The following is a 24,320-nucleotide window of genomic DNA, read 5'->3' on the forward strand; positions in this document are numbered from 1 at the left end:
TAGAACCATGACTTCCTGGTTCCCCTCAGCCACATAATCAATAGGTACCTGTGGGGGTTTTGTTGTTGTTGTTGTTGTTGTTGTTGTTGTTGTTGTTTTTAAAGAGATTGAGTTGTGCAGCCCCATGCCCAATTTACACCATGCTGGAGGTACAAGCCAGGGACTTATGTCTGCCAGGGTGCGTAAGGTCAGATGAGTTGCGGCCCCAGTACCGTTTATTGCTTGCCCATAAACAAGTGGCAATCCATGTGTGTCTAGTAGTGCGAGTTAGTTTCCCTTACAGTGGACATCCGCCCTGAGTCTGACTGAGGCGTCATCACCCCCCATCTTAGTTTGTATTCTCTTGGTGTTACTGTAGCCCAGGGATGAAGAGCTAAAAGCGGCCTGCCACTTGAAAAAGTGGCAGCGTTTCAAAGTCCTTGAGCATTCACGTCCTGTGAGTCTGGTAAGGCATTCAGAGGGTGTGCAGGGAAGCCACTGCTCCAGCTGGAACGCACCCCTGCTGGGCTGGCAGAGCACCCAAGGAGTCTCCGGGCCCACTGCTAACCTGTGGTATACAGCTCACTTTGAGTTTCATGGTGGCGTGGCCCAGTGTAAGTGTGTCAGGAACGGAGATTTCAAAACGATTGTGTAGCTGTTCTCCAGGGGCAATGTTTGCTAGACCAGAGAGCAAACGGGAAAGCCTGATCCAGAAACAGTCAAAGGGTGACTCAGGCTCAGGGAAAAGGGATCTGTTGGGCTAAGGAGATGGCTCAGAGTTCAGAGCGCTGGTTCCTCTTACAGAGGATCTGCCTGCCTAGAATCCTAGTACTTGGCCGGAGGGGGTGGGGATTGCTCAAGGCAATCTTGGGCTACTTCACAAGTTCAAGGCTAGCCTGGGCAACACGGGCAATTGCCTCAAAAACTTGAGATAAAATAATAACAATTAAAAAAAAAACAAAAATAGAAATAAGCAGGTTGGGTAGAGTACTTCCCAGCCTTTGAGAGGTCCCAGGTTTGATCCCCAGCATGGAAAATCAGACGAAAATGACAAGAAGTCCAAAGAAAGGACCTCCAAAATCACATTATAAAACTAGACATTCAGAATACATGGGTTCTAGGTAGTAAAAAATCATGTTAGCCATTTCTAGAAATCTCATCCTGGAAAATCTGAACACAGGTGTATCCAGTTCCTTGTGGACTCCACACCACAGCACCCAGCTCTCCCGAACACAATAATGTGTTTGTGGAATTGACCTGGGCCACAGGCAAACTGTGTGGTGTGCCTAGACCATCTAACTACAGTAGTTTTTAAACAGAACCAAAGAGTTCTACTCAGCCACACACTGCAATTACAGTAAGGTATAAAAATGTCAATCCCAGACATACCACGCATGCAATACAGTGAACGCCGTTATCCAAGCTTTAGCTCCCATCCCCCACGCTGGTTTTAGTAGGAGTGATAGTCGATTAATAACAGCTGATTTGGTAGAACTTAATTTCCACGAGCAATTCCTTTTCCCCGGTCCAGCTCCATCCCTGTGTATTCTTAAATAGCACCTGCTCAGCCATTCCAACCTGTTTAGCAACCAGAGTCCTCGGCAGTTCATTAAGGAGACTAAACAGGGCCGTAGTCCTTCTAGCCCCAGGAGGAATTCCCTGGACTCCACCTCCAGCGGAAGATCAGCTGTCTCCTATAGCATTCACCTGGCCTCTTAAATTTCTGAACACAGAGGAGCGTCTCAGGTTGGCCCTTTGACATTACAGCCACAACCAAGATGCCCCAGGCCAAGCTGGTGTGTGTGTGTACCCGCACTCTCAATCATGCCTACATGCATACACATTTGTACATGCATGTGGGGGGTCAGAGGTTAACATCAGCTTTTTCCCCGACCGCTTACCACTTGGAACTTTATTTTTATTGAGGTGGGGGTTGAACACAAAGGCTTAATGATTTTGCTGTTCTAGTTAGCCAGCTTGCTCAGGAAATTCTGTCTCTACCCCCCAAGATAGAATTTCAGGAATGTGAACATCCCTGGCCTGGCTTTTCTCTCTATCTTATACTACATTTTATGTATTTGCCGTGTATGTCTGTGGACATGCCACAGTGCTTATGTGAAGGTCAGAGGGTAACTCATGGGATTAGGCTCTCTCCTCCCGTCATGTGGGTCCAGGGGCTCAGACTCAGGTCTGCAGGTTTGGCATCTTTATCTGACAAGCCATGCGGCCAGCATGCTTTTTTTGTATTTTTTGTCTATTTTTGTAGTGCTAGAGATACTAGGCAAATGTAGTATGCCTAGGCTGCACCCCAAGTCTATTTTCTTTTCATCTTTAGACTTTCTGTTTGTTTGTTTGTTTGTTTGTTGAGGCGGGTTTGTTGTCTCATGTAGTCAAAGCTGGCCTCGAAGTGGGTATGGAGCGGCAGAGAAAACCCTGAACTTGGCTCCTCCAGCCTCTCCCTCCCAAGTGCTGGAATTTCAAGACGCGCACAACCATGCCCGACTCTCCCAGTCCTGCTTGTTTCTTTTCTTTCTTATCCTTCCTTCCTTTCTTTTTTTTCTTTTGTTTGTTTGTTCATTTTGTTTTTCAAGACAGGGTTTTTCTGTGTAGCCCTGGATGTCCTGGAACTCACTCTGTAGACCAGGCTGTCCTTGAACTCACAGAGATCCCCTAGCCTCTGCCACCACTGCCAAGCTCCAGGCTTCTTGTTTTTTGTTTTTTTTTAAATTTTATTTATTTATTTTTTTTAATTACTAAGTTTCACAAGCTGGCCTGCAACTCCCTAGTGGTCCAGATAGACTTTGCCCCTGTTGTGGTTAGAAAGACGCACGTCCCCTGGTAGGTCATGTATTAGAACAATAGATCCTTAGATGGTGGTACTAATTGAGAGGTTATGGAGCCTTTAGGAGGCGTAGCTTTGCTAGATGAAGTACATTACTCGTGTGGGACTTTGATGTTTTATAACCTCACTTTACTTTCTGTCCCCTTTCTGCTTCCTGTGTGTGTAGAACGATGTGACAAGTCAGCTTCCTGCTTCTGCCAGCAAGCCTGGCCTTTCTGGACATTATTTTGTCTCCCTTTGGAACCTTAAGCCAAAGTAAACGCTTTCTTCTGGCTCAGTGGAGTGTCACACACCTTTTGTTTGGTTGGTTGGGATTTTTCAAGACAGGATTTCTCTGTGTCTGTGCCCTGGCTGTCCTAGAACTCAGAGATCTGCCTGCCACTGCCTCCCGAGCACTGGGATTAAAGGCGTGTGCCACTATTGCCCAGCTGATGTTGTGCACCTTATAGCCCAGTTATTCCCAGTACTCAAAAGGCAAAGGTAGGTAGATCACTGAATCCAGGGCCAGCCCAGCCTACTTTGCCAGGTCCTCAGTGAGACCCTGTCTTAAAAACAAACAAACACACTCTCTTCCTTTCCTCAGTTACTTTGGTCAAGGTGAGTATCACAGAACCAGAAAAGCAGCCATTCCCCAATAGCTGGAATCACGGGTCTGTGCCACCACACCCAGCCAGAACTCACCATTCTGAAGCTAATGATTGAGTGATGTATACTGTGTTCACAGCTTGTGCAACAACCACTGGCTTCCACTGGTACCCAGACATTTCCATCACTTTAGCATACACCACACACTAGGAGGCCGTCATTTCCCAGCCTTCAACCTCAGGCCCTGGCACACTACCAGTCTGAGTTATCCCTCCATCGATTTACCTGCTTTTCCTGTTTTATCTGAACAGATCCACACAACACACTGGCTCCACCCACTTAGCATCTCACTCTCAGGGTTCCCTCAAGTTGGAGCACAGGCCAACACTTCATTACTAGTTACGGCTGGATAGCCCACTGCCCGGAGACATCCCGTGGGTTGTCCTCCGATATCTGCAGTTCTCTATGCTTTTCTGATGACAGTCCCTCTGGTGAGTGTGACATGATATCCCGAAGTAGCTTTGGTTTGCATCTCTGGAGGCAGGCACAGCGTCAGCCTCTGCTGGGGAATGGCTGCTTTTCTGGTTCTGTGATACTCACCTTGACCAAAGCAACTGAGGAAAGGAAGAGAGTGTGTTTGTCTCACAGTGGACCTGCTACTCTTTGTGTCTGGGTCCTCAGAGATCTAACCTGCCTGTAGTCTTCACGTTCACAACAGCCAGTAAAAATAACCTTGATTTTTACCAGTGCTTTAAAGTTTTCCATATAAGAATGTTCCTCGTGAATCCCGAATTCCACAGCCTCAGTCTCCTAAGACAGTCATACTTCTGCTTCTGAGGCAGGTTTCATGTATCCACGTAAAATCTAGGAGCCACAAATGAAAGAAAATGTGGTGTGTGTGTGTGTCTGTCTGTCTGTCTGCATGTGCAACCCTGTGGGCTTGGTTATACACTATTGTTTTAAAAGAAATTTTCTTTTTGAGACAGATTGTTGCTATGTAGCCCTAGCTGGGCTGTGGCTGGCTATGTAGACCAGGGTAACCTTAAATGCTGGCATTGCGGGCATGTGCCAGCACAAGTGGCACTTAAGGGACACTTTGTTAGAAGGAGTCTAGCTGAAAGTCTGCTTGGGTCTGATCCCCACCTGCCACCCATGGGTCTCAGCAACACATGCCCACTAGGTGTCCGGCAAGAGATGATTTATCATTTTATCCATTTTCCCTGTCTGCTCTGAGCCTTTTTTACATCCCCTTCAGTCTCTTTCTTCCTTTTGCTGCACACATGATATCAGACCCTAGAACTAGCCTGCCTTCAGAGTGCTAAGCAGCAGCCTCTGCTCTTGGGCTGCCCTGGTTACTGCCACACCAAAGGATCAAGACACATACAGCTCTTGCCCTGAGCCTTGCAACGTTGTTGAGACTGACTCTGAACCCCTGGGCTCAAGTGATAGGCCTGCCTCAGCCTCCCAAGTAGCTGGGCCTGCCGGCATGCCTCACTTCCGGGGCCTGAAATAGGTCTTAGTAGCCTGGCTCACATCTGCAGTCACTTACCAGGCAGCCCCAAGCATGTGAGTGGGGTTGGGTCCAGACCACAAACATTGTTTATTTTTAAATAAGCAAACCTTTTTATAGCCTGGCACACGTGGGTGAGGCCCACTGCTGCAGAGGACACTATTCCTCCACACTCTCCTCCAGTGCAATTAACTGTTTGAAGGAAGACTGACCTGAGAAACAGGCCGTACGTGGTCCCTTTAAGAAATGCTCCCCTCACTCCTGACCCTCCTTCAAGTTGATGAATCTGCTGAAAGTTTTCCAAAGTGGTCTTTACCCTGCCCAACTGCATTCAACGGTGTCTTCCTCCTCCTCCTCCTCTTCTATGACAGAGTTTCTTGTAGCCCAGGCTAGCCTTGAGTCACTAGGTGACCAAGGCTAGCTATCAAGGCCATGTGCTCCTGCTGCCACCTCCCGGATGCTGGAATGGCCAGAGGTCCCACCCCTCCCTGCACCTGGGTGTCTTCCCCCATCTATGAAAGTGTCTGCATGTCCATCTTCTCAGTCACCCGAGGAAGGCCAGAAGACACTTCTAGCAGGTACTGATGACTTCTCAAGCAAGGCCCATGCCTATCCAGGCTTCTCTGGGATGATACTATTAATTTGTCTATTTGCTGACCTACTGAAGCAACAAAATTGGTAACGACCTTTTGGGTCTCTCGGTCAAAAGAGTTGCACGTGCGTGAGTGTCCATGTGCCTGTGTTAGTGTGCATGTGCATATGCATGTGTGAGTGTGTATGCATGCATGAAGTCCCAGGGTAAACATTAGGTGGTTTCCACAATTATTTCTCCAATTTATTTTTAAATGTAACTTACTTTCAGCTTTGGAGCCAGGCTCTCACTATATAGTCTTTTCGAGATTGCGTGTGTGCGCGCGCACACACACACACATATACACACACACACATGCACAGATATGCACATGCATGCAAACACACACACTGAAGTGCTGTGTGTGTATATAAAGATCAGAAGAAAACCTGTGGGAGTCCTTTATTCCTTCCACCATGGGGGTTCCAGGAATTGAAAGAATCCAGTCCCTCAAACCCTGCGGCCATCTTGACAACGCGTCTTTTAAGAGGCAAGGCCTCTTATTCAACCTGGGTGCTGTGGCAGAAAACCTCTAAGGTCCTCCTGTCTCCACAGTGGTGGGCTTACAGGAACCTGCCACCATGGCCGGGTTCTATGTGGGGGCTGGGTACCCAAACTCAGCTCCGCAGCACCTATGAGGCAAGAACGTAGCTGGTTGACCCAGCTTCCAGTCACAACTAACAAGTTTTGACTTGGCAAAATAGACCTGGGTATTTTTACCGGGAGAGTCATGGCCAGGACACTAATAGCCTACTATGGAGTATGTCTAATGACTCTATTTATGTGCCACTGTGCAATGGGCAACCCCCCTATTAACATTATTAGCGTGTCTTTGAGTTGCAGTGTGGGAACTGAACATAAAAGTTCTAAAGAGTTTCCAACCTCAGAAGCCGGCATAACTGCCATAAACCATGTGAGCGTTTATCCACACTCCTCGGGACTCCTGATCAAGGAGCTCTGAACAGCTGAGCCTAGAACTGTAAAATATTCATTTCATTTACCTGTGTGTTTATGTGTGTGCACAGCGTGCATGTGAATGGCCTAGGAGGCCAGAACAGGAGATGCCAGAGAGCTAAGGTTACAGGCAGTTGTGAGCCAGCCGACTGAACTCAGGTCTTCTGTAGAGCAGTAAGTGCAGTTAACTACCTGCTGTCCCTCTCTCCAGGCCCTGGCTTTGGAACTTGTGACACTTGGGTGGAGGGATCTGAGGCGGTGCAGTCTGGTTCCATTCAGTTTGTTGACCAGACACCACAACTAGCTACACACAAGGGGATGGCCAATCTTAGCGGTCAATTTAAACACATCTGTAATCAAGGAAAACCCAGGCGGCCCTGCACTCCGGGGAGGGATTTGGGGCTTTTTTGTTTACATTTTTTTGAATCATAAATACCCGTTTTAAATGTGGGTGACACCTTCCGGTGGCAGCCCAGGTAAACGGACATGGAAGAGGGACAGACAGACAATGCTTTGGGACAGAAGAGGGACAGACAGTGCTTTGGGACAGCTTGCCCTCACTTCTGCACTCAAGATGACGACCTCTGCTGCAGCAGCAGCAGCAGCAGCAGCAGCAGCAGCAGCCCTCCACAGATGTCAGAACCCGAATGAAGATGGGACATGACCACACCTAGGCCCGGCTGAGGAGGGTTTTTATCGTAGGTATGAGGGAGGGCCCAGCCAAGCATCAGGAAGGGCCCAGAGTGAACAAACATGGCCAGCAGACTGAGCCAGGGCCATAGAGTGAGTGCGGAGAGGCCTTGGACCAAGAGGCCCCGCCAGGGCAGAGCCAAAATGGCTGCCTTTTGGACAGGAGAGAGGCTGGGGGTGGGGAGGGAAACCCAGGCTCTGGGAGAGAGTAGGGGGCGGGGCAGAAGTGCTGGGAGGAGCCACAGGTACTGACTGTTGACGGGAAGCTGGCCAGCATCCACTCTGACGCGTTAGTAGGTGCCTCAGCTAGCCATTTGTTCCGGGTTTTTACACGCCCCTCTCTCTACACACACACGCACACACAATACACACACAGACATATATATGTCTTTTTTTTCTGCCCTCTTTGTTAGCAATCCTTCCAGGCTCCACCCAACCGTTACCTAGCAACAGCCAGGTAGACCTGACACGCTCTGAAAGGGACTGTTTGACCTCCCTTCACTCTCTCTTCTCTCCCTGACCTCTTTCTCCTCTCCCCTCTCCCCTGCAAGTGTTCTGCCCAGCCTCTTCCTTCCCCCTCCCTTCTCTCACCCCCCTCCCATTCTCAACTCCCCTTTCTGTACCTTATATAAACGCTATTCTATACTAGGCCTGCCTGTCCAAGGGCTCCCCCAGGGGGAGGGATACCGCACCCCTCCCGCCTCACCACACTGCGCTCTACAGAACATCTCCTTGACTTTATAAAACACACCGGTCTTCTCAATCGTCCTCTCTGGCCGACTTCACCGTGTCCCATTCAGCAGCTAAAGAAACCCAGGTTGAATGTCCTGTTCAAAATGACTCAGCAAGTTTGTAACTGGAGAGGAGCCATGGACCTGGTTCCAGAGGCAGGCTGCTGAGCAAGACCACACAGTCTGCAAAAACCTTATAATAATAGCAAGGACAATAATAGTAACAACAACAACAACAACAACAATTAGCTGGGTGTGGTGGCCTACACTTAACAATCCAAGCAAACAAGAGACTTAGGAAGGAGGACTGTCAAGAGTTCAGGACCAGCCTGGGCAGAACAGAAGTTCCAGGCCAGCTTAACCTACCTTGGCTCCAAAAACAGACGCACAAAAAGGCCAGGTATGGTGGCTGTCTTAGTCAGGGTTTCTATTCCTGCACAAAACATCATGACCAAGAAGCAAGTTGGGGAGGGGAGGGATTATTCAGCTTACACTTCCTGTTCATCACCAAAGGAAGTCAGGAAGCAGGAGCTGATGCAGAGGCCATGGAGTGGTGCTACTTACTGGCTTCCTTCCCCTGGCTTGCTCAGCCTGCTTTCTTATAGAACCCAGGACTACCAGCCCAGGGATGGCACCACCCACAAGGGGCCCTACCCTCTTTGATCACCAACAGAGAAAATGCCCCACAGCTGAATCTCAGGGAGGCAATTCCTCACCTGAAGCTCCTTTCTCTGTGATGACTCCAGCCTGTGTCAAGTTGACACACACAACCAGCCAGTACAGTGGCACACTGCACACGTTTGAGCCCAGCGCTTAGAAGGCAGAGGCAAGTGGATTTCTGTGAGTTCCAGGACAGCCAAAGCTGCAAAATGAGGCCTTGTCTTAAAACAAAACACCAAAGAGAAACAATGAACCCCCAACAGAAAGAAGTTCAAAATAGCCAGGCCAAAGCAGATGTCTTCTTTATAATCCTTCCTCAGAAATCATATGGCATTACTTCCACAACACACATCAGTAAAAAAGTCCCAGAGTCCTGTCTGCATCCCAAGAGAAGGGATATAAGGCCCCTTGCAGTACTCAGTGGGCGGGGCCCTGGAAGAGGAGCCTGTGAGACAGAGTCAGGCTTGTGGCTGTCTTTGCAAAATAGAATTTGTTGGCCACATGAGGTGAGCTCTCAAAATCAGATTTCTTTCACAAGTTGTCAAGAGGAAAATTAAACAGTATTAGGCCTGGGTAACAAGGCTATCAGTCATCCAGGTGAGAACTGAATAGTTCTAAATTCTATCCATCTTGTAAGTCAGAAGCAGGCTGTGGGCAGCCTTCAACTGATGCTCTAATGGACTGCGGGTGGAATTCTCCCGACATTCATCGCTCAGTGCTACCCAAAGCACAATGCTCACCAGTGGCCATTTGTGCTAACTGTCCCCTCACGACTTGGAAGCCACCCATCTGAAAGCCAAGCCCTAACTTAAAACAAATGTCTCACAGTGGCTATGAAGAACAGTACAGTGACAATTCACCATGTGACAATCTCAAGTTAGACACTGGCATTCAGAGGACTGAGCCTGTGAAAACCTTCCACCTCTACTGTCTTAATCTCTGTTTTATGATGGTCCAACCTGGACCCCTCCCTGACTTCCGGATGCAAGGGTCTGTTCCCTCCAGCAAGCACACCCCAGCTATCCACTGTTTCCTACTCTCTAGAGCCCCTGTCATCCTGACAACTTAGAAAGGTCTCCACCACCCATCAGAGTTCCCAGATTTCTACCAGTGGGTCCCCACCCTTTTCTCTTTTCAAGGACAACGCCTACCCAGTGTGGAGTGTGTGTGTGTGTGTGTGTGTGTGTCGCAGTCGGGCACTGAAGGTGCATGCCTTTGATCGCAGCACTGGGAGGCAGTGAGTTCCAGGGCTACACAGAGAAACCCTGCCTCAACCACCACCACCACCACCACCACCACCACCACCACCCCCTAAGAAAAAGAAAAAGAAATCAATCTGTGGTTTCATATTCTTTTAATTTCAGCAATCGGGGGCAGAGATAGGTGGATCTCTATGAATTTGTGGCCATCCAAGGAGACCTTGTCTCAAAGAAAGAAAGGAAGGAAGAAGGAAGGAAGGAAGGAAGGAAGGAAGGAAGGAAGGAAGAAAGAAAGAAAGAAAGAAAGAAAGAAAGAAAGAAAGAAAGAAAGAAGGAAAGAACAAATAATAAATCTTTTGTTTAAAAATTGGGTCAGCCGGTAGACCCTGGGCTCTGCCGGATCTGGGAAGTGCTGGAGCAGGTCAGATGATGCAGTGTTAGACCCAGGATAACTGCGGCTAATCTGGGAGATGCAGAATTGGATAAAGGCTGAAGGAGAATGATCAGAGAGAAGTGCACTGCAGTTGGCTTGGGGGACAGTCATCCCGTAGCAGCTAAGGAAGAGTCTGCCTGCTCTCCCTGTCAACAGCCCCACCCTGCCCAGGCCAGAGGAGCTTCAGGCGCCCTCGCTTGCTGTCACAGCTATTCAACTCATCAGATCCTGTCTGGGCTTTATGCTCTCCAGGAAACTCAATACAGAATCTAGTTTTCCACATAGATCAGCCCCCAGGGAAGGAGTGCACAGGCTGGCACCTCTGGCCTCCCACTCTCGTGGAGTTTCAGTTTGCATCCTGTGTTATCCGGCAGTCTTGGGGATTTGGTTAGTATGAGTCACCCCCAGGCGAGCTGAAAACACAGAAGCCTTTTAGGTTGAAAGAGCTGGGGAGCAGAGGCTGGTAACCCCACCAAGGCTGTGTGAGCAGCACAGCAGAGAAGACAGGGAAGAGCCGTGGCAGGCCATGCATGTACACACATGTGTGTAGACAGTGCTTGTGTGTGGAGGCCAGGAGGACCAGAGATCTCCTATCCAATCACTCTTGCTCCTAAGTCAGTGTCTCTCACTGAACCTGCTGCTAGACCCAGTGATCTTCCTGTCGCCTAACCCTAACCCTGTGCAACCATGCCTGGCTTTCTACATGGCCTCTGCGGGTGTGACCTCGGGTCCTTCTGTTCCTACGGCAAGGGCTCTCACCCACTGGGATAGCTCCCTAGTCCAAGCTGGAGTTTTGTGCTCTACTGATGAGGAGTAAGATTAGGTGCCTGGCTAGCTACCTGCAGCTGAAAGCCATCGAACATGCTCTGAAGGGGAAGCCACGGCCCTGTGTGGCTTTGGCTACACTGTACTCTCTCAGGCCCCTCTTACAACCCTACAGCATGACTGGCTCAGCAGAGAGCTTGGTGTTCTCTCTCACGCTTCAGAGCCTTACTTCCTCTTCCTGAAAGGTAGTGTGGCCTCCACCCAACCTGCTCATACTTCCTTCACAACCGACTAGCCCTTCAGCACTCCACCAGGATGGGAACTCTTTCCCAAAAGAGCCCCGCCCTCTCGTTTCTCTTTTATTTTCTGCCTGTGAATGCTCGCCTGTGCATATGTGTATGCACCGCTTGTGTGTAGTGCTTGCAGAAGCCAGTAGAGGGCGTCAGACTTCCCGGAGCTTCTGTAAGCCTGCAGCCAGTTCTTGGAACCAAAATAGAGGGTCTCGTCTAGAGCAAGCCTGAGCTTCTGGGCCATCTCTCCAGCCTGCATCGGGTGTCATTTCCTGCCTGCCTTCCTATCACACCCTACACCATTTGAGGGCAAAAACTGTGTCTCAATACGCTCAGTAGTTGCTCAAAAATAAATAATGTGAGGGTTACACAAGTTACACAAGTACCTCACATGCACAACACAGCTGCTTCTCCGACCTGGCTCATGGCCAGATTAACTTCACTTTGTTTCTGGTCTATGGTGTTGACATCTCATTTTTTTTCCCCCACTGACATTGCCCAGAATAATGGCAATTAAGATCATCACACACGGGGCTGGGTACTGGCTCAGTGGGTACAAGTGCCAGCTGTGCAAGCATAAAGAAAGACCTGAGTTTGAATCCCTAGTGTGCCCACAGATATCAGAGGCAGATCTCAGGAGATTGCTGGCCACACAGTCTGGCCTGAAAGGTGGGATGCTTCAGATTCAATGAGACCCTGTGTCAAGGAAGGTGGTAAGAAATAGAAAAAAAACCCCAAACACCAGGGTCCTGCTCTGACCACACACACACACACTTGCGCACACAAAGATAATTTAAAAAATTCAAAGCCACGGTGAAGTTTCTATTTATATACTGACATCAGGCAATCCAAATGTCTTTGTCTAAACACTTACAGGAATTTCCACGTATATCTTTCCTAAAGTAAATATTTTTAAATCTTAGTTATCTTTGTTGAGAAGAAATCGATCCTGAGCTAAGCTGATATGCAGAATAATTTATTAGATGTCTCAAGTGGCAAATACCCAGCTTTGTGGGGGGAGAAAGAATGTGACTTAAGTATCTGTTTTTTAAAGTGGTAAAAATAGCCTAAGAGAACTATTAACCTTCAGGATAAAATAAATTTATACATTTGGTAGACCGAAGTATGCAGTAAATCTTAGTATAGTGAGTTTTTATTTATTTGCTTTACGAGTATGTTCCTGAGCATCTGTGTGTGCGCCCCACATGTGCAGGTGTCCATTTAAATCCCCTGGAATTGGACTTACAGAGATGGCTGTGAGCTGGGGGTGCCAGAAACTGAACCCCAGTGTTCTGTGAGCGAGGCCAGGTCTGGGCCTGTTCTGCAGAACTCTGTGTAGTGGTTTGAGGGCCCATTATTTATTTATTTATTTATTTATTTATTTATTTATTTATTTATTTTTGGATTTGGTTTGTTCGAGACAGGGTTTCTCTGTATAGCCCTGGCTGTCTTGGAACTCACTCTGTAGACCAGGCTGGCCTTGAACTCAGAAATCTGCCTGCCTCTGCCTCCCAAGTGCTGGGATTACAGGCGTGTGCTACCACCGCCCGACTCATTTTATTTCTTTAAATAAAAGGAAAATCACATGGTGCTATGCCCTCTAAAGAACTAGCCTGTGGCATAAAACAATGACCTGCAGGCCTTTTCCCAGCTCAGTTGGTTTTGTTTTGGTGTTGGTTTTCTTAGACAGGGTTTCCTGTCTTGGCTGTCCTCAAACTCTGTGTGCAGGCAAAATGCTGGGGAACTTCAGATCCCCCTGACTCCACTCCCACCAGCTGGGACCACAAGCATGACCCCCCACACCCAGCCTAATATCAGGTTATTGTATTTTATTGTTAACACATGCAAAGTATCAATTTAAGTCAAGGGGCAAAGTCACTCGTGATCCTTTCACTGGAGAGAAGCCATGAGAGGTGCCAGAGATAGGCATCTGCCAGTCCAGCTGACGCAGGGTTCAGAGAGAGACCTTGCCTCAAAAACGGGGAAAAAAAGGGGGGGAGGAGTCAAGAGTGACTTACAAAGACATATGAAGTCAACCTCTGGCCTGCACATATATATTCACACATATAACACATACACATGCATGTGTATGCAAGCATCACAGAAACAAAAAGACCAAAACTTTGAAAGCCTTACATATGACATCTAGAAAACCCACAATTTAATTAAAAATGCTTTTAAACCATTTCTGTTAGAAAACCAAAAAACCAAAAAAACCAAAAAAACCAAAAAAACCAAAAAACCAAAAAACAACCTTTCTACTACTTTGGCCAAGACCCATGTGAACTAATTTCTTTACATTAGGGAATAAAGTCTGCAGGATGGGATCCTTAGGGGGAAGACTTACCCACCACTCATGAGAAACAGGGTTCTCACAAAAGATGGTCAGCTGTTAGAGAGCTTACTGCTCTTGCAGAAGAACCAGGATCAGTTCCCAGCACCTGTACCAGGCTGTTCACAAGCGTCCGCAACTCCAGCTGCGGGAGGTCTGATGCCCACCGGTCGGTCCTCCAGTCCTTTCCAGCACCAGCACTCGGGGCACACATACAAGCATGCAGCAGAAGAAAGACCAAACAAACACAACCTTGTATTTGAAAACAAAGTGGAGCCAGGCATTGTGTCACACGCCTCTAATGCCAGCCCTCGGGAGGCAGAGGCAGGTGGCTCTCTGTGAATTTAAGGCTAGCTTGGTCTACAAAGTGAGTTCCAGGACAGCCAGAGCTATATAGAGAAATCCTGTCTCAAAAAACCAAAACCAATTAAAACCAAAACCAAACAAACAAAAAAAGTGGGGGCTGGGGGAGAGAGGAAAGAAGAAAATTTGAGAGGCTTGCTGGACAAGGGACAGCCCCAGGCTTCATCGGCAACCATGCCCATCCCCCAGGTCTGCAGCCCACAGCAGTTAGCCAGACCTCGGCTTCTCAATAACAATAATGGTGGTGTCAAATACTGCATGAGCCAGGTCCAAGGGCACAACCCTCTAATGCCAACTACAGGAAAGGTGGAGGCAGAAGATTCAAGCAACAAGTAGCCTGGCCTACAGAGCTAAAGGTCAGTCTGGACATCTTACTGAACTCTGAAAAGAAAAAGGAAAGAAAGAAAAAGAAAAGAAAAAAAAAAGAAAAAATGGGTAGGGGTAAATCTCTGGGGAAGAGGAGGGGGCATCTATTTTTATTTTATGTGTCATTGTTTTGCCTGTCTGTCCTCCATGTATATACAGGGCCCTCAGAATCCAAAGAGAGCACTGGATTCTGATGGGACTGGAGTTATGGGTGGCTGTAACTAGCCAGTGGTCTTAACTTCTGAGCCATCTCCACAGGACTTGGAAGAATATTTAAAAAAACGTGTCAACCAAACATGTTTCAGGGAACCAAGCCTGCTTCACTGACAAGGGAAACAGAAGCTGGGGAAAGAGATGCAGGTGAGGGCGGGTAACACAGTTGCAAGCTTTGCATGCTGACTGGGTGACTTGGGGCCAGAAAGAGAAACTTTCATTTACATGGGAGGGGCAGCTCTCACAAGGGAGAGAGGGAGGGAAGGAAGGAGGGAGGGAGGGAGTCCACCTGCCTGGGACTCAGCTACAAAAGGGAACTAACTAGCTGTTAGGTTCTGGGAAGACATGCTTAATATCTTCTCCTTTCCTCTGAAGAGCTAGTTATCGATTCTGGCTCTCCAGATTTTAAGCTATGGGGAGAATGAGGGGTCTGGGCTTGGTTCTCCAGAAAGCCAGGAAAGCGGCATGGTGTTTGGGAGAGAACCCTACAAGAATACTGGGTACCAAATGGCACCGGTGGCAGAGCCCTGCCATTCCTGAGCCTGGATGATGGGGCGCATGTGTGGCAGGGGTGGGGTTCCTGATATTATTTTCTCTACTATATGTTTATTTGAAATTTTCTATATTAAAACGCCCAAAGGGGAGAGAGAGAGAGAGAGAGAGAGAGAGAGGGAGAGAGGGAGAGAGGGAGAGAGACAGAGAGAGAGAACAAAGCGAACTGCTGAAACAATAAACAGTTGTTTTGTTTGCTTTGTAAGGCAGTCTTACTGTGGATGGAGCCCAGGCTGACTCTGCAGAGGTCCGCCTGTCTCACCCTCTAGAGTGTTGGGATCACAACTGGGAGCCACTAGGCCTGGCTTACACATAATTTTTTGGGCCAGTGATATGGCTGCGTGGGTGAAGGGGCCTGCCTCCAAGCTTGGAGACCTGAGTTTGATTCCAGGAACCACACAATGGAAGGAGAGAGCTGACCTCAACTGCTGGTCCTCTGACCTCCCTCCTGCCTTGGTGCACGTGCACCCCTTACGTACACATACAAAGTTAATAGAAATGGTATGTATGTATATATGTATGTATGTATGTATGTATGTATGTATGTATGTATGTATGTATTTACTTTGGCTTTTCGAGATAGGGTTTCTCTGTGTAGCCCTCCCTGGCTGTCTTGGAACTCACTCTGTAGACCAGGCTGGCCTCGAACTCAGAAATCCACCTGCCTCTGCCTCCCAAGTGCTGGGATTACAGGCGTGTGCCACCACTGCCCAGCATTATTATTTTGTTAATTTTAAAGGGGAGAGCACTAGGGTTGACACAGTAGAGTGTCTGCATAGCGTGTGAGAGGCCCTGGGTTTGTCCTCAGCACTGAATACATAAATGAAACTATTTCACACTGCCACAGATCGAGCATTCTGAGAATAAATCTCTACTTACTACTCTGTGATCTTGGGTAAGATGTTTCACCCTCTTGCCTGACCATGAGAAGAGGCGCCAAAAATGGACTCACTGCCGGGCTGCTCAGCCTATGACAAGCAGCCTCTCTGGGCTTTGTCTCAACAAGGCTAAGTCAAGGCCTTGATCCCACACCATCATCCTAGGCAAGAAGTAATGAAGATGAAGGTCAAAGTCATGTTCTTCTTGGGGGCAGATGGTGACCACTTCTGCTCAATGTAAGCCTCTCTGAAAAGAGTCTCTACCCGGATCTCCCCGATGGCTGGTTAGAGGACAGCATGGTGACCTGCTGGTTTCCTGCCACAGAGTGACACACCCCAACCCCCCACTCCTGCCGTAGGCCTCGCACACTTCTGGAAGCATCTCTATCTCCTTCCCAGGATAAACCTGCCACAGGTGGAACTTGGCCCATCAAGTCCTTATTGGGGAGTGCAAGGGTGTGGCTGGGATGTTCCCACAGCTCCTGGGACTTGGAAGCCTTCAACAGATGGCCATCAGGACCGCCTCTCTTCAGCAGCCATTAAGGTCCTGGAGCAGTGCGTGGGATGTCACGGGTCTGCACAGTTGAGGCAATTAGAAGCCAGGTTTAGAAAAGGAAGAGATGCAAAGGGAAGTATGCGTGCAAGATTGCAGGGACTGGGCTGAGTGACCCGTGGCTGGGGATGCGGCTCAGTTGGTAGAGCGCTTGCTAGTAATGCAGGAAGCCCAGGCTTCCAACCCCAGCGCTGCACAGAACCTCGAATGCTGGTGGAAGTCTGTAATCTCAGAGCTCAGACTCCAGGTCTGATAAGTGATAAGTTCAGGGCAGCCTGAGTTACATGAGACTCTATCTCAAAAAAAAAAAAATTATACAGATAAAGGAAAAAGAAAAAAGAAGAGGGAGAACAGGAAAGGGGGAGGAGGAAGAAGAGGAAGAGGAGGTGGAGGTGGAGAAGGAGGAAGAATAGGAGGAGAGAGGTGAGAGATCATGCAGGGCGTGGTGGCCACACCTGTAATCCCAGCACTTGGGAGGCAGAGGCAGGCGGATCTCTGTGAGTTTGAGGCCAGCCTGGTCTACAGAGTGAGTTCCAGGACAACCAGGGCTACACAGAGAAACCCTGTCTTGAAAAGCCAAAAATAAAAATAGGACAACAAAACAACAAAACAAAACAATACCACCAAACAAACAAACAAGCCACAATTCCCATGACTAGGGCCGTCTGTCCTAACGGAAACCTCTCTCCCTCTCCCCCAGCTTGTATGATGTCACTGTTTCTTTTTCCACTAATTTGTCTGTGTGTCAGGAGCGCCTGTGTTACAGTTTGCGTGTGGAAGTCAGAGAGAAACCTGCAAGAGTCAGGTGGCTATTCTGCCGGGTGTGATCCCAACACCTGAGAAGCTGAAGCAGGAGGCTTTCTGAGAGGGGAAAAGTTCAGGCTGTATCATGAGTTCTAACCCAGCCTAAGCTAAATAGTGCAAGACTTGGCCTTTAGGAATTAAAGTGTTTTATTACACTCGGAGCCTAGCTCATTTGGGGTACTAAAACAGGAAACAAATATTTCCATACAAATTCCTGATGACTTCACACCCACATTCTAAAGTCTAATTAGATTAATTCCCCAGGGCATCTGTGTATTCTTGGTAGTGTGCAATTTTTCAGTGTCAAAATAAAGCCTTATTCTTACGTGTGGGCGGGGGCTGTGAGCTATGCTTGCCGGGAAACTTGCATGGGGCTGAGCCGGGGATGCCGGAGCCTCAGTCCTTTCCACGGCTCACCAGCTCACGGAAGGCCAGGCGTGAGCTCCCGAGAGCCCCGCAGTTGGCATGGGCAGCAGATGTAGAAGTCCCAGAGCATGCTCTCCCTAGCCCAGACACAGTGCATCCATGGTTTCAGAACTGATTTACAAACTGCAGGATGTGTAGGTCCCTGGTCTGCCTGGGTGCTGGCTTTGCTTCATTTCTGCTAACCAGAAGGGCTGGGTGCAAAGCTTGTCCTGAGGAAGAAGTAGAGGTGGCTGAATTTGTGCCGGTGGCCTTGCTGTGCTCAGCTCAAACGGAAACTTGTGAAGGGTAAATAAAGGCCAGGGCACTGGGAAGGACCGTGACTGGCTGTTAATGTTCTATCTACTCCCATTTACAAGTCCAGGGCAGCAGAGTTCCCACTGCTCCCAAAACAGACTCTGTTAAGCCTCAGAAAAAGAATCAGTATTGCCTAGTTTAACGCCTTAACACATTATAAAGTGCCCTAACATAATTCCTGGAGCTACCAGGCCCAAGTACCATGAACCACAGAAAAGAAATTGCTTTTCAAAGACAATTTTCATATTTGCATATGTGTGTGTGTTTATGCGTGTGTGGTGGGAGTGGGAGTGTGTGCCAAAGCACATGTGTAGGGAATGAAAGAGAAACATAGCCAGTGTTCATTTGGGGACAAAGAGCACAGGGGAGGTGACAATCTCTCTATTACTTACTACTCAGTTTTTCTGGGAATCTCAAACTGTTCTAGAAATGCTTATGTCTAAGTATATGTATACATATATAAAAAACACTTAATATTACATATAATACATATACACGTCAATAGCTATATATATAATATATACATCACACACACAGCAATCTAGTTCAGGGTCTTACATACGCTAAACAAGCACCGATGAGCTACCTACGCCCAGCTCTGTTTTGGTGAATCTTTTGTAGAAATGCGACAAGTCCCTTGAGATTTTGGTGTCCCAGATGAGCATATGCTGTCAGGGAGGAAAATGTCACCCTCCAGCCTGTACAAGGCGCTCACAGCAGCAAGGCTCGGGCCATTTGAACTTAGCAGTTGTTCAATGTTATGGAATTACAGAAATGATTTATTATAACCCAATTAATTACAGGAAGACTGCTGAAATTTGTAATTAACTGATCTCCCTTTTTCTCTTTTTGCCACACTGGAGATGAACCCAGTGCCTCCCGCCACGTGCTAGATGAAGCAATCAGGTTTCAGCAGTAACCTAATCACTTTAAAAACTGCTGTCAAAGGAGGTAGAGGCAGAGACAGGAGGATCTCTGTGAGTTAGAGGCCAGCCTGTCTACACAATAAACTTCGCTTAGAGCATGTCTCAAACAAAACATATAAATAAATAAATTAATTAATTAATTAATTAATTAAAACCTGCCATTCATACATTGTCTCCCCCAAACCCCAGTACCAGGGACAGAACCCAGGCTTTCCCGTGTGCTATGCAAGTTCTCTACCACGGAGTTATGGCCCCACCCCTTTCTGTGTTGTAAATTTTTGACATAAACTCACTGTAAGTTGCTCAGGTGGGCCTTGAACATTCAGTCCTTCTGTCTCTGCCTCCCACTAGCTGGGATTACAGACCAGAGCTAGCAGGCCTGGCTTTATTACACTCTTGATACAAGCTTTTCTAGCCAGGCGGTGGTGGCGCACACCTTTAATCCTAGCACTTGGGAGGCAGAGGCGGTTTGATTTCTGAGTTCGAGGCCAGTCTGGTCTACAGACTGAGTTCCAGGACAGTCAGGGCTACACAGAGAAACCCTGTCTTGAAAAATCGAAAAAGTTTTTCTAACTTCCTGACAATTTACAGTTTTTTAAAGTTCACCTAGATTGTGAATGCTTTCTGCCTTAAAGGGGTTTTTAGAAGAAAAGGGTGTCTCTCCATAACAAAGCAGGATGTGGCTTAAAAGTGGCCTTTTTTACCTAGAACAAGTGTTTGAAACCAGAAGTTTTTTTAGGGCCTTGACGGACTTTCACTAAAGTCCCAAGACTGCAAAAAATCTGTTAAGCTGGGTGTGGGTCATGGGCACAGTGACCACCTGCTGCTAATCACTCACGGCCACCCAAACTGTGCCATCACATCTAGAAGTAGCATTTTGCCAAGTGAGGTTTTAGCAACCCATCATTATCTCATTACCACAGCGAGGTCCCAAAGCCACCATGTAAGGAAAACCCTCAATCAGGGCCTTGGCCCTGTCCACCAGGACATCACCAAGCTTCTGACCACTAGACACAGATGGAGACAGCGGGCTTCTTCACCTCTGCTTTCCTTCATTCCCATAGGCCGGCTTACTCCTCTCTCTCTCTCTCTCTCTCTGCCTCTCTCTGGAAAACTGTTTTAAGATAGCTGATAATGAGCATTTTTGCCTTGAAACACACATTTTGCACTAATTTTTCTTGATAGTATCATAACAGGCTCACTCGTTTCTTCCATTAAACTGTAAGCTACCCAAAGGCAAAGGCCTGTACTCAGCATGCCTTAAAAACAAAACAAACAAACAAAAAAAAACCCAAAAAATAAAAATTAAGCTGCCCTTTTTGTTATTGCCATATGCTTCATATACAATATGGTAGGCCAATTTGCTCCTGGCCATAAGTAAACTCATAAATTTATCAAGTAAGCTAAATCCAAATACTTCATATCTCTCACCATTTAAAATACTTCCCAGCATTCTCTTCTCTCCTCTCCACCTCTAGTTCAATCTCCAGTGCTTTGTCCAGGTCCAGGCCAGACAAGTATTTTACCTGGGTTACATCCTCAGTAGCTTTTTGTTTCCTGCTCCTGCTGATTCCGGAGTTACTATGTATCCCAGGCTGGATGCAAACTCACAGCAATCCAGTGCTGGGGATTACATGTGTGAGCCCAGGAGTGGCTCCTGTGTTTGACTTTCTGTCTTCCACTCCCAAAAGATGCAGGGAGGACAGCCATGCTATACTGCCAGCTCTCTGGCCCAGCTCCCTGCCCTCTTCTGGATCAACGCTAGAACCTTCACCAATACGGCTACAAAATAACCACCGCCCTAAGTCACTCAGGAACCAAATATTTTCTACCTTCGGAGTTAGGTCCTGCTGTTTGAACCCGTGCCGACTTCCATTCTGTTGCTAACCTTGACTTCTGATGTGCCCCTCACCACAGGAGAGAGAGAAAAACAACAACAACAACAACAAAAACCCAATCAACTGGCCAAACAACACACCCAACAAACTAGTAAAGAAAATAGCACTCATAGGCGAATGGTTTTGCCTAATGTGGGTGTGGACAAGTTGCTTTCAAACTATGTGTTACATTTTTTTTTTTCAAAAACGGGCATTTGCACCAGTCACCTGACAGCTGAATGAATGGGAACCCCTTCGACAGAGGATGTTTATGAAATGAGTTATCTTGGCAGCCAGGGCTCCCAGGATTTCAGTATTAGCAGAAGCTACAGTAGTCTAAGAAATGGTTATGTAAAAACCATCAAGGCAAAGAAAACAATTTAAGAAGGATGCATTGCATTTCCCTAATTGCCCTAACCTTATTTTGACGTGACATTTCTTGGCCTCATCTTGGATGGCAACACCACTCCACACCCTTCACAAATGGAATTCAGAAAGGTAGTCAGCGGGCACTTAGTTCATCTCTGAGACGGCCTGGGCTCGGGCACATTTCGGTGCAGTAACCGCGGTTTCTTCCCCACCTTCCCCCAGGCCATTCCACCGCCAGCCTATGTCCAGCCTTTCCCAAGTGCTCGAGTCCATTGGAAGGCAGGACAACAGGCCCTGCCCCTCGGCCAACGGCCTCCCTTTCCCGGAGATGCCCTGAGAGCTGCCCTGGCGTCCTCTGATCGCCCTCGATGGGACCGTTTCCAGACACAAGCTGCTCACTAACCCACCTGCACCCCCAAACGAAGGATCCCTGCGAGGTCATCCCCTCTTGAAACCGTTTCCTCTGGGCTGCAGAAAAGAACCAGGTCCCCGGCAATCGTCCCTTCGTTTTATCTCATGATCTCCCCTACTGCTATCCCCCTGCAGACCAAACACTGCAGCCCCCCTCAAATTCAGAATCTGAGCTGTCTCCAAGATTACAAGTGCGCCCCAACCGCCTCGGGGCTAAAATCCTCACTTCCAGAGGGAAGACCTTACCCCTCACTCCCGGCACCCCCAAACCCGAGATCCGAAACCCTGAGCCTGCCAGGCCGCCCCGCCCCCGGGAGTAGCGCGGGATCCGCCCGCACCTCGGAGCGTATAGATCGGCCCCAGAGCTCTGGCCAGGGGAGCGCGCAGTTACGCAGCCCGGCACAGCGCGGGCCCCACGCCCCCGGGGAACGCCCGCGGGTTGCAGCTCCGGGAGTCGGGAGCCCGGACCCAGCTCCACGCCGCCCCGAGGCCGCAGGGGCCACTGGATCCGCGTTCCCTCTTTGCTGGGCGACGACACACGCCGAGGCCCCTCGTCGCTCCTCCCGCCCAGGCCGCCCGCGGCCGGGCCCCTCACTCACCCAGAGCTCAGTGCCCCAGCTCATGGTGCAGGGACCGGGAAGGGGTCCCCGACCCCCTTCGCCGGCGATCGCTGCGGCCCTCCGGACTCTGCGAATGCGGAAAGCCCGCCGCTTCCTCCGGCCTGCGCCTCCTCTAGCCCCGGCTCGCCACCTCTCGTCGCTCCGCGCGGAGCAAAATGGCCCGAGGAAGCAGCAGCAGCGACCGCCGCAGCGCGCCCGCCCCGCACCGGAGCCGAGGGGCGGGGTGGGGCGGGACGAGAGGCGGGACGGGGCGGGACCGGACTGACAGCTCGTGCATACTGTCCCGCCCACAGAGTCCCTTTGGCGCGGTTGCCCCGCGGGTCTGGAAGGACGCGAACCCCTGGGGACTTGTCCACGTCATTGGTATTCTGCAGCCAGCTCGCCCAACTCTCTTGAGAAGGCGCTCTCTGTCTGCTGACTGGGCCGCTGGTGATCACTTCGCTCCATCGCCTTCTGCCTTCTACCCACCGCGCCTAGGGCTGCTTTGCATTTCAGAACTTTCGCCTGGTGGCCACCGACGCCCACCTTAGAAGCTCAAGAAGTGACTTCTCCCACTACCCAGACACTGGAGGCCCAAGGAGCTAGGCAGCGGGCGTAGGAGTGAGGCCTGGAACCGTGACGTCGGTGCACAGTGTACACAGGACGTTGAGGAGAACAGCAATCCAACAGATCCGGGAACCCAGGGAATGGGCGCCCAGAGAATTATAATCTGTGCCTTTTCCTACCCGTTTGGTCAGGGATCTCGGCAGTGAAGTTGTTACCTCGCTGAAGGACAGCAGAATCTCTGAAGGGCCCACAGAGACATTAGAGGGTTCAATTCTTGCCGCTGCACTCTTTGGCTGGGTGTTTTTGGACGGACTTCACCTCTATCTAGGGGGAGAACCCTAGCTGCCAAAAGGAGGCAGTGTCTACCAGTCGGAGCCTAGCGGGGTGTGAAGAGAGGTGAACTGGCCAGTGGGTGGCTGGTGAGTATTAACTCTTCCACAGCTCAGCAGAATGTCATTTCTCACATGCTGTGGAGAATCTGGGGGCTTCCAACTGTCTCCTCAGAATCTCTCAGGTCCTATTTCCACAACCTTTCTTTCTCTGAATACTGAGACCTCTCTTCCAGAGTCATGACCCTCTTCTAAACGTTTCTCCACTCCCCGCTCTACTGAACCTGTTCCATCTTTTTCCACCAGGAAGTTAATTCTCCTTAAAGGGTGAATCTCTGCCCAGTGTGTGCCGTCGGGTACTTGCACTCCCGAGGCAGAGGTAGGAAGACTGCTTTAAGTTCAAGGCCAACCTGAGCTACATGATAAGTACCAAGCAAGATGACCTGGACCTCAAAGGGAAACCTTGACTAAAATAACAGTCATAAACAATAATGGTGTGGTATGAGGGCAGAAGCTGGTGGATCTCTATGAGTTACAAGCCACCAGCTACTTAGTGAGACTGACTCTGTCTCAAAAAACAAAAATAAGCACAAGATAATAAAGTGGGTTCAAAAGGAAAAGGAAAGAAAGAAAAAGGAAGGAGGGGTGGGGCTGAGAAACCTTGCCTTAACCTCGGGACCGCCTACTTCCTTTGCTGGGTAGTTACAACTATCAAAACTATTTTGGTCTGTCTTTTGTCAGTTTCAAGCCAGGGCCTCCATCCTTTGTGTCTGTTTAAAACATTTTGCTCCCACATTTACCAGGTCCGAGCACTTACTCCCTGTCTACTGGGGATGTATATATAAGTCAGGGTGCCAGCCACCTCCCCGCCAAGGCAGATTTATGGCTGGCGTGAGTTGGAGGGCCTGGAAATGTTAGCAATGGCGCAGGGCTATTTGTGTTCTGTGCGCATGTGTATCAGTGCACCGTTCATGTCTGGTGCCCTTGGAGGCCCTGGAAGTGACCTACAGATGGCTGTGAGCCACTCATGGGCGTGACGAGCCAAACCCAGGTCTTCTGGAGGAGTGGACGCGCACTTAGCCCCCTCAATGCCAGTGGGCTTTATTTGCTCCAAGCTGGAAACGGCCCCCCTAGGGAGCCCCTGCCTGCTGGCACCCTTGTCACCTCGCCTCTCTCCCTGCTCGTTGGCTGT

General features: G+C 49.0%; 2 protein-coding genes across 9 annotated transcripts in view; one reads left to right on the forward strand and one right to left on the reverse strand.

Moving 5' to 3' along the window:
• The window catches only part of Fnbp1 (formin binding protein 1), a 113,306-nt gene extending 90,847 nt beyond the window's left edge, over positions 1 to 22,459 (reverse strand). For 2 of the 8 annotated variants that reach the window (XM_052182112.1, XM_052182110.1), the window contains exon 1: positions 22,233 to 22,459. In XM_052182112.1, the coding sequence (XP_052038072.1) occupies positions 22,233 to 22,256 (24 nt within the window). In that variant the 5' untranslated portion in view covers positions 22,257 to 22,459. The remainder of the gene's footprint in view (positions 1 to 22,232) is intronic. The other 6 variants (XM_052182114.1, XM_052182115.1, XM_052182111.1 and 3 more) reach the window with 5 other exon arrangements.
• A 96-nt stretch (positions 22,460 to 22,555) lies between these two features.
• The window catches only part of Gpr107 (G protein-coupled receptor 107), a 74,106-nt gene continuing 72,341 nt past the window's right edge, over positions 22,556 to 24,320 (forward strand). The window contains exon 1 of the mRNA XM_052182119.1: positions 22,556 to 23,218. The gene's annotated coding sequence lies outside the window, so the exon portion shown is untranslated. The remainder of the gene's footprint in view (positions 23,219 to 24,320) is intronic.

This window comes from Apodemus sylvaticus, chromosome 5 (genome assembly GCF_947179515.1).
Source record: "Apodemus sylvaticus chromosome 5, mApoSyl1.1, whole genome shotgun sequence".
NCBI classification, from domain to species: Eukaryota; Metazoa; Chordata; class Mammalia; order Rodentia; family Muridae; genus Apodemus; species Apodemus sylvaticus.